At 31.1% G+C, this 12,500-nt stretch overlaps 1 protein-coding gene across 2 annotated transcripts in view; it reads left to right on the forward strand.

The window, feature by feature from the left end:
• LOC137654182 (trace amine-associated receptor 3-like) overlaps positions 1 to 12,500 on the forward strand; it is a 307,240-nt gene that overhangs the window by 224,899 nt on the left and 69,841 nt on the right. For both annotated transcript variants that reach the window (XM_068387831.1, XM_068387823.1), the window contains exons 3-5: positions 7,196 to 7,516; positions 10,033 to 10,183; positions 10,617 to 10,841. In XM_068387831.1, the coding sequence (XP_068243932.1) occupies positions 7,406 to 7,516; positions 10,033 to 10,183; positions 10,617 to 10,841 (487 nt within the window). In that variant the 5' untranslated portion in view covers positions 7,196 to 7,405. The remainder of the gene's footprint in view (positions 1 to 7,195; positions 7,517 to 10,032; positions 10,184 to 10,616; positions 10,842 to 12,500) is intronic.

The following is a 12,500-nucleotide window of genomic DNA, read 5'->3' on the forward strand; positions in this document are numbered from 1 at the left end:
ATGAACCGTAACCAGAGAGGAGGATTCAATTTAGTACTGTCTGGCCAGTCAAAGGACCCCATAACTCTCTAGCGATAGTATCTCACAGGGTGGCTGGTGCCCTGGCCAACCTACTACCTATTGGTGGAGTGAGAGGGAGGGGTAGGGGTGGAGAGAGTGAGAGGAAGAGGGCGGAAAGAGTGAGGGAGATGGCCGGATACGGGGAGGTGTAAGGAGAGGTAGGTGTAGGGGTAGGGGAAGGAGGAAGGGAAGGGTTGGGAGTAGGATATGAAGAGAGGAAACGGGGAGGGGATTGGGGACGGGAAAGGGAGGGAAGAAGCCCTCTCAGTAAGCTAAAACTTCCTTCCTTTTTTTCAGGCTTAAAGGAAAACCAACATTTTAGTTTCATCCTCCTCGAAAGCAATACAAAATTATTTTGCGTCGTCAGTATTGAAATATATTTATATATAATTTTTAAGGGGGTATAATAACGATGTATGAATTTTACCCTGTGGCCGGCGCTGGAGACTAGGAGGTTGTTCATAGCAGATCCACTAAGAAGAAAAGCATAAGAGAGGTCAAAGTAAAAAGTCAAAAAGTAAGTGTAGTTAGGGTAGCGAAGGGTCGCTTCAATGCAATGCCAACAGTGCACCTCTCAGCGTCGCTTTAGTTCTATATACTTTGAAAATATATCCAAGTAATTTTCAAACATAACTTTAGAAGATTTTCAAATATTTTCACTTCTTTTTGTGTGAAAATTATCTTTAATTTATGGTTATTAGCGCTAAATGTTCTTTTTTTGCTGTCGCCATAATAAATGAATGTTTTTCACAATTCTGTCATTTGTGTTTTTATCTTTAGTTTCACCAAAACTTCAATGAAGCTTTATTATGTTATCTACATCGATTAAGGGCCTTACTTTATTAAAATCAAATACTGAGAAATTCTGATGGTGAGTCTTACGTCGGCTGGAAAAGGTCCTGGGGTAGAAACTTAATCCCAAAGGTAATACTTTCTCGAGTCATATTATTGTAAATAAAACACACATATATATATATGTATGTATATATATATATATATATATATATATATATATATATATATATATATATATATGTATATATATATATATATATACGTGTGTGTGTATGGATATGTATGTATATGTATATGTTTATGTATATATATATATATATATATATATATATATATATATTATATATTATATATATATATATATATATGTATATATATATAATTATATGTATATATATGTATATATATATATATATGTATATATATATAATTATATGTATATATATGTATATATATATATATATATATATATATATATATATATATATATATATATATATATATATTGTAAATAAATAAAAATACCTATGTATATTTATGTATATTCTTATTGTGTATATGCATTCTGTGCATACAATATATATATATATATATATATATATATATATATATATATATATATATATATATATATATATATATATATATATATATATATATATATATATATATATATATATAATGTGCGTTGTAACTAATCAACTTATTTATTTTAAAAAGCTTCTAAGTGCATTATTTGACAAATGTAAAAGTAGAGTAAATTTAGTAGAAAACGAATATGAGGGATACGAAATGCAACTAAGGTTGTTGATGTTTCATGTTCCAGACTACCATGGGAGCAGTACCTTTTGGTACTTTTCCTTGATGGGAAATGAAAAAGAGCATAATATTACTTCCATGAGCCATTTTCTATCAATCCTACAGAACTGAGTTTTCTACACTGGTAGAAATTTGCATTAAAAACGGTAAATGCCTGGCAACATTTATTCCAGGATTTTTACCGTTTTAAAAACCGATATATTAACGTGAAGGAGTGATATTACGGTCACCAACCCGTACAGGATAATAACAAAGGAGGGTAAAATTACGGTCGCCTGTGTTTTACTGAAATACGGCTAATAGTATTTTTTTCTACGGAGAATTTCCGATTAAAATTACGTATTTTTCAAGTGTATATAGGCGTTCTAGTCTATTCCATAGGATTTTAACCTTATAAGAAAGTTAATATAAGGTAGTTTTATAATTTCTTATTTTGATATTACCTGGATATCCACAACGCAAATCAGCTGCTACAATTGAAAAAGAGTAAAAGCTACCGAATATAATTGGTTACTACAGTAAAGTTAGCAGTCATATTTTCAATTGGGTGGGATCGCTCCAAATCTCTATAATGGCTTCATTTAGAAACTGGGATTCTGTAAAAATTATAATTTATTATAAAGAACCATATCCATATTCTATTAAATAGTTATGATCTATGGGCTAGTAACATTTTAAATCACCAGTTATTAGATCTAAATAAATCAAGAGTATGTATTTGCTTTTAACAAAATTATATTAAGATCATACAAAAACTAATTGGAAAAGACAAAGTGGCTTTGAGGAGGGAGCAATAAATACAGAACAGTAAATACGGATATAGATATTCACTCAATAATGCATGATTTAGTTACTTCAATATTTTACTCCTTTTCCCTTAAGAAATTCAAGAATTTTTCGCGAAGGAAATATTCCAGGATATTCATTATTTCGTGGAATTTCGAGGTTAAAGTCTTAGGGAGATAAACGTCATAAATCAATCCTTGAAGGAAATCTGCATCGTAATGGATGAAGAAATTTTAAAACATGACCATGTTATTCATTACCCTTTCTGAAGTGTAAAGATAAACTCGTGTTGTGAAAGCACACGAAATTCATTCAACTTATATTTTTGGTTATATTTGTTAGACTTTATCAGGTTGTTTCAGAACCTTCATTATCAGGAGATACAAAAAATGAGGGAGGGAGAGAGAGAGAGACAAGCATTTTCAGAAAAGCAAAGCCGAAACTTCAAATATATTTCCGAGGAATGTGATTAATAACTGTTGTTATTAATCACACACACACACACACACACACACACACACACACACGCACGCACGCGCGCGCGCGCGCAGATTAAACCATGCTTGTATGAGTATTTTCAGTGGCTGTTAACCGCAGCTTAAGATAAATTTCCACCTGAAATGCGATTATCATGCATGCTTCTTTGGAAGTGTCGTACTTTAGAGATTTTTAGTCGTCAATTGGGTACTTAATTAAAACCTAATTGGATTACTCCGTGAGTTATCCATTTAAGCGTTGAACTAATTAGTATTGTTAAGCTCATTGATGAGTAAGCTTGGTGGATAAGTAAGTATTTCGTCGGTCACTTGGTCTTCTTGAGTATACCGAGGTAAGTCTTCCCTCGCCCAGAGATATATGATAGATCATGTGAGGTCTATTAGATTTTTGGCACAGTTTTATTGTTCCTTATTCGAGTGTAACTACATTGTTGCTATCTTTGGCGTGTTAAGGAAGACTCTCTATTGATCTGCGACTTATTTTAATTTCTCATGTTAATAAGAAAAAAAGAGTAGATAGCTATATCACCAGGTTTGTGGATTATATTGATAAATAACTAGAATCAACCCAACAGTCCTGAAACTGAGCCTGGCTTTAAGATAACGAACTTTCATTCTCTGCTCTCACTATGATTGTTATGATAAATTTGTTTGAACGAGACTGCAAAAATAAAGCTCATAACTAAATCACATCGAGGTTTACAACCAATTCTTCAAGGCTGTAAACTTCCAAGGTTTCTTTTCTCTTTGGCTCACTTTGAAATGATAGAATATCAAATATTGGAACAAGATACATAGCGCCTCTCCATTTATTTTTTTATTACATGATGACATTGTGATTCAAAAGGAAATTGAGTTTAAACAGATATCTTCGCTCATAATGGACCATGATTATTTTAACATGTAGACCAAGTTGCATACAGGTAATTGCATACAGTTAACTAGACAACTACGGTATTGTGTATTCAGTATTGTTGTAGAAAAGAAATTAAAGTGCGCAAGATATTTATGCTTTTGAATATATTTGCTTTATACCATGTGGTTCATGTGACAAGGTATACATGAGGAGAGTCAGTAGATTTTGAAAGGAGAAAAAGAGAACATAGAGATTCCATTAGAAGAAGAGATGAAAATAGCGCTGTTTTTAAACATATGACACGGGAAAATCATCCAATAGCTTTTTAAAATATGGACAAATTTATATCAATGCCTGATACACATAGACCGAAACTGATTGAAGCTGTTTTAATTCAAAATTCTAATAATTTTAATATATATCAAAGTAATTTTAAATTGGATCATTTTTAAATAATATTGTAAAAACAATGTAACTATTGTTAAGGAATTGCTAAAAGATGTAAACAAACCACCGTGAAATGCTGTTAATATTCGCTAAGACTGTAACGGGCTTTTTAACTCTTACGATCCTTTCTGCGCCTCTTTTTCAAAAATTATTAACCATTTGTATTCTGAAGAGGAAGGGAGATGGTCCCTTCGAAAGCTAAATAAATTTCATTTTTCGTACATTGTGGGTTATTTTATTTATCATGAATACTCGGAAAATTGTGTATTTTAATATATATATATATATATATATATATATATATATATATATATATATATATATATATATATATATATATATATCTCAAGCCATGAAAAGACTTGATGATGAACTTTCTTTAAATTGGCACATACTGTGTATATATATATATATATATATATATATATATATATATATATATATATATATATATATATATGTATGTGTATGTATATATGTGTATATATATATATATATATATATATATATATATATATATATATTATATATATATATATATATTATGTGTGTGTAGTTTCCTTGTGGAATTGATTTTGACCCAAAAGACTCACAGAAAGATTGACTGCATCCTCGCTACTCTACAGGTGTGAAAACCCGCATATGGGAGAGAGCAGTGAGTTCAGTTTGATGTCCGACCATAAGATCGGGTGCCGGGGTACATGGGGCATGGTGGGAGAGAGAGAGATTGTTTATTGGAAATATAGATCTCGGAATACGAGATGCAAATATGGAGAGATTGAATGGAATGCCGGATTTCACCGAGACATTTTTTTCATTATTATTTTGATGTGCTATCAAAACTTGTGATTTTTCAGAAGCCCTTAAATGACATTAAATATGAGCTTAATTTCCAGCAAAACTCACCTGCACTCTTTTGAATTTCAACTGTGATGGTCATCGGCAAAAGCGAATGACTCGTCATTGATCATTCTTCGAAGGTTATAAGAAATCTTTGAAATAGGTAATTGTGGGTCTTATGTTATAGGATATCAATATGAATATTAGAATATGTTGTATATTGATGTTTCGATGTTTAGTGTGTATTTCTCCAAACTCAATAAAAAATAACCCCGTGAAAATGAAGGAAATCTGGTCTGAGTATTACTTCCCACTCGGGTCGGAGGCTTTTTCAAATATTGAAAGAAAATTTCTTATATATTTTTTCAACTTATGAATGTTTGAATAGACTTTCATCTTATCTTAGTCTTCAGGCGCTGAACAAAAAAAAATTTTCCCATCGGACTCTCTCTCTCTCTCTCTCTCTCTCTCTCTCTCTCTCTCTCTCTCTCTCTCTCTCTCTCTCTCTCTCTCTCTGCCACAACATAATATTAACACAATATTATGAATCTCTTTGAAAGTGGATTGAAGAGGCCTGAGATGAGGAAAAAACATTTATTTTATCGTATGAACCAGATTCACCTTCCTCACCAAATCCATTTATACCCTTTCTTCAATCTCAGAGGATATTCCTATAATCCTCCAAAAACTTCCAGGATTTAAAATCATCTTATGCCTTCTTTAACAATTCACTCTTATTCTCTTTCAACTTCTTAAAAGATGGGTTTTTTATAATCGTAAGATATTTTTACTCTTAATAATCATAAGATATCTATTTGCAAATATCAGATTCTTAATATTTATTAATTTTTCTTTCGATCTTAATAGCTTCATTTACATATTAGTTAGAATTTGTAAAAAAAAAAAAAAAAAAAAAAAAAAAAAAAAAAAGCTTCTCAATGTTTTTCTTTACTCTCCTTTAATGTGTGGAAGCACATAATTTTATCTGACCCTCATTGACATAAGATAATATTTTTTCATACTTGAGAATTTTTTTTTGAATTTGACCTTCGAAGGTATTGGTGGTGCGATCGATACCAATTTAAAGTTACTTAATTTGTTCATAAGTAATAGAAGTAGAACTCTGTGTTCTCTTCCAAGCCATGTTTCATAGATTATAATTAATGAGGAATGTCTCGCCCTAAACAAATGGAATATGATATAAACCCATGCTAGTTTACTTTCTAATTCTCCTGTCGTATGGATAGATTTCAGCTTTATTTTGGCCAGGTTAATATGCAGCATTTGTACCAATGTATCTCAAGTCATCAGTTAACACAGATGCCAAGGTCGACATATAGTAGGTCAGTCAATATGCAGATACTGGGTCAGGGCAGATAAGTTCAAAGACATTTCTTTAATCACTTTGCAGTGATGCATCTCCGGTAAATAGGTCGGCCTCTCTTTTTGACAGTTTGGAATTAAGTTGAATTCTGGATATTCCAACAAAATACGAAGGATCAATGTGGAGGGATACTTATGAGTCTAGTCCAATCTCCAGTGGTATGTCCAATGCACGGTTGATTGATGAATCTATATCGCAATTTGACCTAACTCATCTTCATCAGCCTTGGGTGCCACGTTAATTTCTCTCTATCCAGGGGTGACCTTTTAACCATTGTTCTTAAGCCAGTGAAGATGAAGATGCCACACAACCTTGAGTTCGTATTGCTCTTCTTAGAGCACTATGCAAAAGAAAACTAATAAATTTTTCTCCTTATATTTAATGATTCTGTCTCCTTATGTTTTTTTTTTACTTATTTTATTTACAGGGATCATTTATCAATACTCAGTCTACCTCTTTCTCATATTTTGTTTTATTATTTTCCTTTTTCTTGTTTAATACGAGGACTTAATCTAGTCGAGCTTAGCCTGAAATAACCTGTTTCTATCATTTCATATGAATATGCGCACATTAAGAATTTTATTAAATACATAATTATTTAATGGTGGTTGAGTATTATATTTTCATTAGTTTTCTTATGCTTTGCTATCTATTAGTTTAATACTTTAGACCAAACATTAAAGCAGCAATTGTTCATTTTTTCTTTCTCAGGATTTTCCGGTTCATGTCTCAACAATGAAAAACTGCAGGAAAACTAAACCTGAAACATTTACCACGATTCTGAATAGAAATTACTTGGCCACCTGATCAAAAAAGTGAATCGATTATTTGGTCACTAACTGAAAGCAAGTATTTTGAGTTGGATAAAAGAATTCTGCTACAAAAGTACTAAAAATATATCATAATATTCAAGAGATAAACATGGATTATCTAAACGCATCTGAATCTTTGGACGCAAATGAAACGGGTATTAACAACAATGTAACTGACAGCATGGCCGAGATTAAGGAACTTTATTCGTACATCATTCCGGTAAGTTTTGATAAGGCTTGTTTTATAAAGTGATGCTTTGATAAAATCTAACACTATTCAGTATCATCCGGGACATAGTAGCATGGTATGATGTAAAGGTGCATCAAGATCCTTGGTCTATTCTATATTGAATTAGTTTCTCTATTGATGAACATTTTACAGTTGTATTGCTATACATTTATTCAATAATTCATTTTTATATCATTTACTTCACTATATATTTATTCAATAATTCATTTTGATATAATCTAGTTCCCTACACTTTTCTTGTCTCCTCTGTATTTCATATACGACATAAGAGCACATTGTTTCAGGCTAATGAATATAGTTATTATTAAGAAAATCTGTTTTACTCTGCAAAGATTTTTCCACTTAGCAGTATTTAGCCTTTTATGATAGAAGGTATGTAATAAAGTTACAATGATTATAGACCACTGAAGGTTAATACGAAATTGATATAAAATCATTACTTACTTTGTAAAAATGTTGCGACAGTACTTACTTGGAGGAACACTGTGTTGCTGTGTAGGAATAATCCTTATGGATTATAACATATGAGATTTAAAGGAGACTTATCTGCTTTAAATGGATTCGAAGGATTATACCTCGTTAAAAAGGATTCAATGTATATTATAGGTAGGTGGAAGCGCTGATCTCGTAGCAAATAACTTGTTTGAGAAAACTATAACGACTAAGCTATGCATTAATGAAATTAAATCTTTACAAACGCAAAGACACAAATCTCTCTCTCTCTCTCTCTCTCTCTCTCTCTCTCTCTCTCTCTCTCTCTCTCTCTCTCTCTCTCTCTCTCTCTGTATATATATATATATATATATATATATATATATATATATATATATATATATATATATATATATATATTAACTTAAATGCATGTTTTCTGCTTAAAGACAGCTCATGCAAGGGGTTGCATGAGCTGTCTTTAAGCAGAAAACATGCATTTCATAATCCACTTCGTACAGCTACACAGAATGCTACTCCCGTACTCTCTTCACCATTTTCCTTTACGTATTTTCACACTTCATGGATATCAAAGCATTTATTCACACACATACACACATATATATATAAATATATATATATATATATATATATATATATATATATATATATATATATATATATATATATATATTTATATTTATATATATATATATATATATATGTATGTGTATATATATGTATATGTGTATATATATGTATGCATATGTATATGTATGTATATGTATATATGTGTATGTGTATATTAATACGTATGTGTAAATATATATATATATATATATATATATATATATATATATATATATATATATATATTTATATATATATATATATATATATATATATATAGAATATATTATATACATACTCTACATGTATAGATATGCATAATGAAATTTATCCAGTGCAATTATAGATATTAATGGTGAGTGTAATCATAAAAGGATAGTTTAGTCTCAACGAGGATCTAAAACAAAAAGGTTTTTAGAATTTTTATGATTATTGCTAAAATGGAAGTTAAGAATCATCCAACCAGATGTATAAGTGCAAACTTGTGTGACAAGCAATTGACAACTTTTATATTTTACAGTGGCTAATATTTCCTGATATTAAAGTATAAATGTTGAGGCTACAAAGCTCGGCAGATCATAAGGAATCCGTTAGAGGTAAAGGATAAAAATAATGTATCTGTGGTTAAGGTATTTCTTTTATGGAAACTAAGAACATAGTAAATTGATACTGAAGAATCGAATTAAATATATCGTTTGTTAACGAAGAGTCGAATTGGACAAATTGTTTGTTAGCGAAGATTATGATTATGAAAATAGCTTGTCAGTTAAGAATAGAATTAGCCAAATCGTTTGTCAGCGAAAAATGAAATAGGCAAATCATTTGTCAATGAAGAATGAAATTAGATAAATCGTTTGTCAATGAAGAATGAAATTAGATAAATCGTTTGTCAATGAAGAATGAAATTAGATAAATCGTTTGTCAATGAAGAATGAAATTAGATAAATCGTTTGTCAATGAAGAATGAAATTAGATAAATCGTTTGTCAGTGATAAATGGAATTAGAAAAATAATCTTAAGTAAAAAATAGAATCAGACAACTCGTTTGTTACAGAGTTAAGAATTTGACAACTCGTAAATTTGGGAGTAAATTTCATAGGTGATTGCAGGTTATGGGTACTCTGGAGAATGAAACCCTGGCGTTTATGAGAGGACCCTTAGGCAAGCCTTTTCGTATGAAGAGTGAGAGGAAAGCGCAGTCTTTTGAGATAATAAATATAAAAAAAAAAAAGTTTTTAAATTTTACCCTCCGGTAACATAGGACATAAATAAAGGACAGTTCCCTGTACTCAGTTTGAAAGTTCAGTAACAAAAATATAAGTACTTTGCACTGTTTATGTATCTCACTGAGATTGTTTTTTTTTTTTTTTTTTTTTTTTGAAATACTAACTATAACTTATAATCAATGTTCGTAACTCTTGCAGGTGTATATTGGCCTCTGTCTTGCATCTGGAATTGTGAGCTCAACCGTTGTGCTGGCGATCCCCTGGGTGAAGAGGCCAATTTCTCCAACAGTTCGTCTCTCCCTTTCCCTGGCAGCTGCAAACACTGTTTTTTGCATAATATTTACTTTAGGTACTTATTTATAATTGAATGAACTGAATATTACATATGTATGGAAATATTCTGGCTTTTTTGTGTTTTGGATTATTCGTGAGGGAATTTATCAACGAAATATTCATGTGTATAATTATATGAATAGACTCGGTAAAGTACCTCTAAGATACATATTGCCTTCATGATCGGTGGTGTCATTTAAACCCAAGAAATTATTATATTCCCAAAGAATTTCTTTCCAATTTTCTATCTTTATTCCGAGGAGCTACTACTTTAATTCCTGTTATCTTTATAGCTATAATTCATTACAGGAAAAAAATTAGTGTAAAGATACTTTATGAACTGTGTTTTTACTTGGGATAACAACCTTCAACCTCTAATTGCAAAAAAATATCAGGGAAAGATAACTTGTGAACTAAGTCCTTCTTCAACCTCTAATTTCTAATTGCAGATTTGCTGTTCATTTATCTGAAAAGAGTGCGGAACATTGATATTTCTACGTGCGCCGAACTTGTTATCGTGACCGCGAGGCTCTGGATCATACTCGTCCAAATCTTCCACCTCTTGGCACTCGCTCTGAACCACTACATTGGAATCCTGAAACCGTTGCATTATGCTGCCACAATCACTCCTCATGTACTCAAATGCATCATCGTCATCCTGTGGATCATTCCTCGTGAGTATCGAAAGAATGTTTGGATATACGTGACTTTTTTCAATTTCATAGTGATTGAAAGGTTAATTTTGTAATAATAATCGTTAATAAAGTTGGTTATTTCGATTCATTGCGCATAATGCATAATTTTTCTTTGCCTAATTATTTGCTGTTATGTTGTTTTGCCAACCTTGTTTGATAAATGGAACCCCATATTCATACAACCAAGTTTCGAGGAGCTTTGCCATATACCGGGCAGGCCAGCTCTGTAAGAGCCGACCTTGACTCAATGGGCTAATTAATCTTCTTTTACGAATGATAATGCACCACGCCAACTATCGTCTTATCAAGAGGGCCAATTAATCTTCTTTTACAAAGGATAATGCACCACGCCGACTATCGTCTTATCAAGAGGGCTAATTAATCTTTTACAAATGATAATGCACCACGCCAACTATCGTCTTATCAAGAAGTAATTTTTTGCAGTCATATTCATGTCATTCTAAGAAAAAGTTTTGCAGTCAAATTCCTGTCCTCTCCTGATTTAAAGAAGCCTTTCTTATTCTAACCTGATTAAGATTCTATCTAGAACTTGCGTAAACTGTCGTTGAATTTACCTATATTACAGAGAACAGTACTTTTCATTTTAATAGTTTTATAAATAATCATTAAACTTATTCACTATCTGCCTTCGTCCTTGCTTTCCTTAATAGATCTTGTTGTCCAACCCTCTTTAACTTTTAACTCATAGTGTAACTGTAGGGTTTTCCCCTAGATGCACTTGGTGGTTGAATGTCCCATATGCCCCAGTGCCGGGCTAGTCAACTTGAATCCATAATTCAAAATTCATATATACAAGGAAAACTGAATTTCATGGAATTATTGTAAACAAATAATGTGCGTCTACAGGAATTAGGCAAAACTTAAGATGAATTGCGAGAGAGCACCAGTATGCTTACCAAAGCAGTCATCTGTATCAATCCCTCTTGGATATCTCACAAGGACTTAATAAATTCGTATATAAAAAGTGTCATTCCTCTGATTGCATAATATTACATATAATACGGACTCTCATGGATTCATACAAATCTGAAAGATTTCTAAAGTACGTATGTTGTTGGATTTTATCTTCAATGCCGAATCGAGTGTTCTGCAGAAACGAGAAAAGGAATCTGAAGAATTGCTCCATCTTGCAAATAACGTAGATGATGAAAAATAAATTCTGTATCTGAATTTAGAAACCACCATATTTCATACTCTAGATAATTCTTCCTTGGGCCGAAGTCTATTATAAAACATTTGATTCTATTTCTTTTATAACATTTTCACATATCTTATGAACAGCCCGACAAATATACGTATGTGAAACTTTTGTGAAATGTGTTTTAAGGATATGTTTTCATTTCTTAAGCTAAAGGAAATGATTATTATTATTATTATTATTATTATTATTATTATTATTATTATTATTATTATTATTATTATTATTATTATGGACAAGGATACATTATGCTACAAGATAAAAATCTCCGATTAGGATAGATAAAGAATGATTATGAAAGATAACTAAAATGGACAAAAAGTTACCAAGATGAAATCAAACTATGAATTGAAAACATATAGGCCTACTCCAGTACAAAATCTCTAAACTAACAGAGATTCATCTAAATTCACAAGAAG

This window comes from Palaemon carinicauda, chromosome 1 (assembly GCF_036898095.1).
Source record: "Palaemon carinicauda isolate YSFRI2023 chromosome 1, ASM3689809v2, whole genome shotgun sequence".
Lineage (NCBI taxonomy): Eukaryota > Metazoa > Arthropoda > Malacostraca > Decapoda > Palaemonidae > Palaemon > Palaemon carinicauda.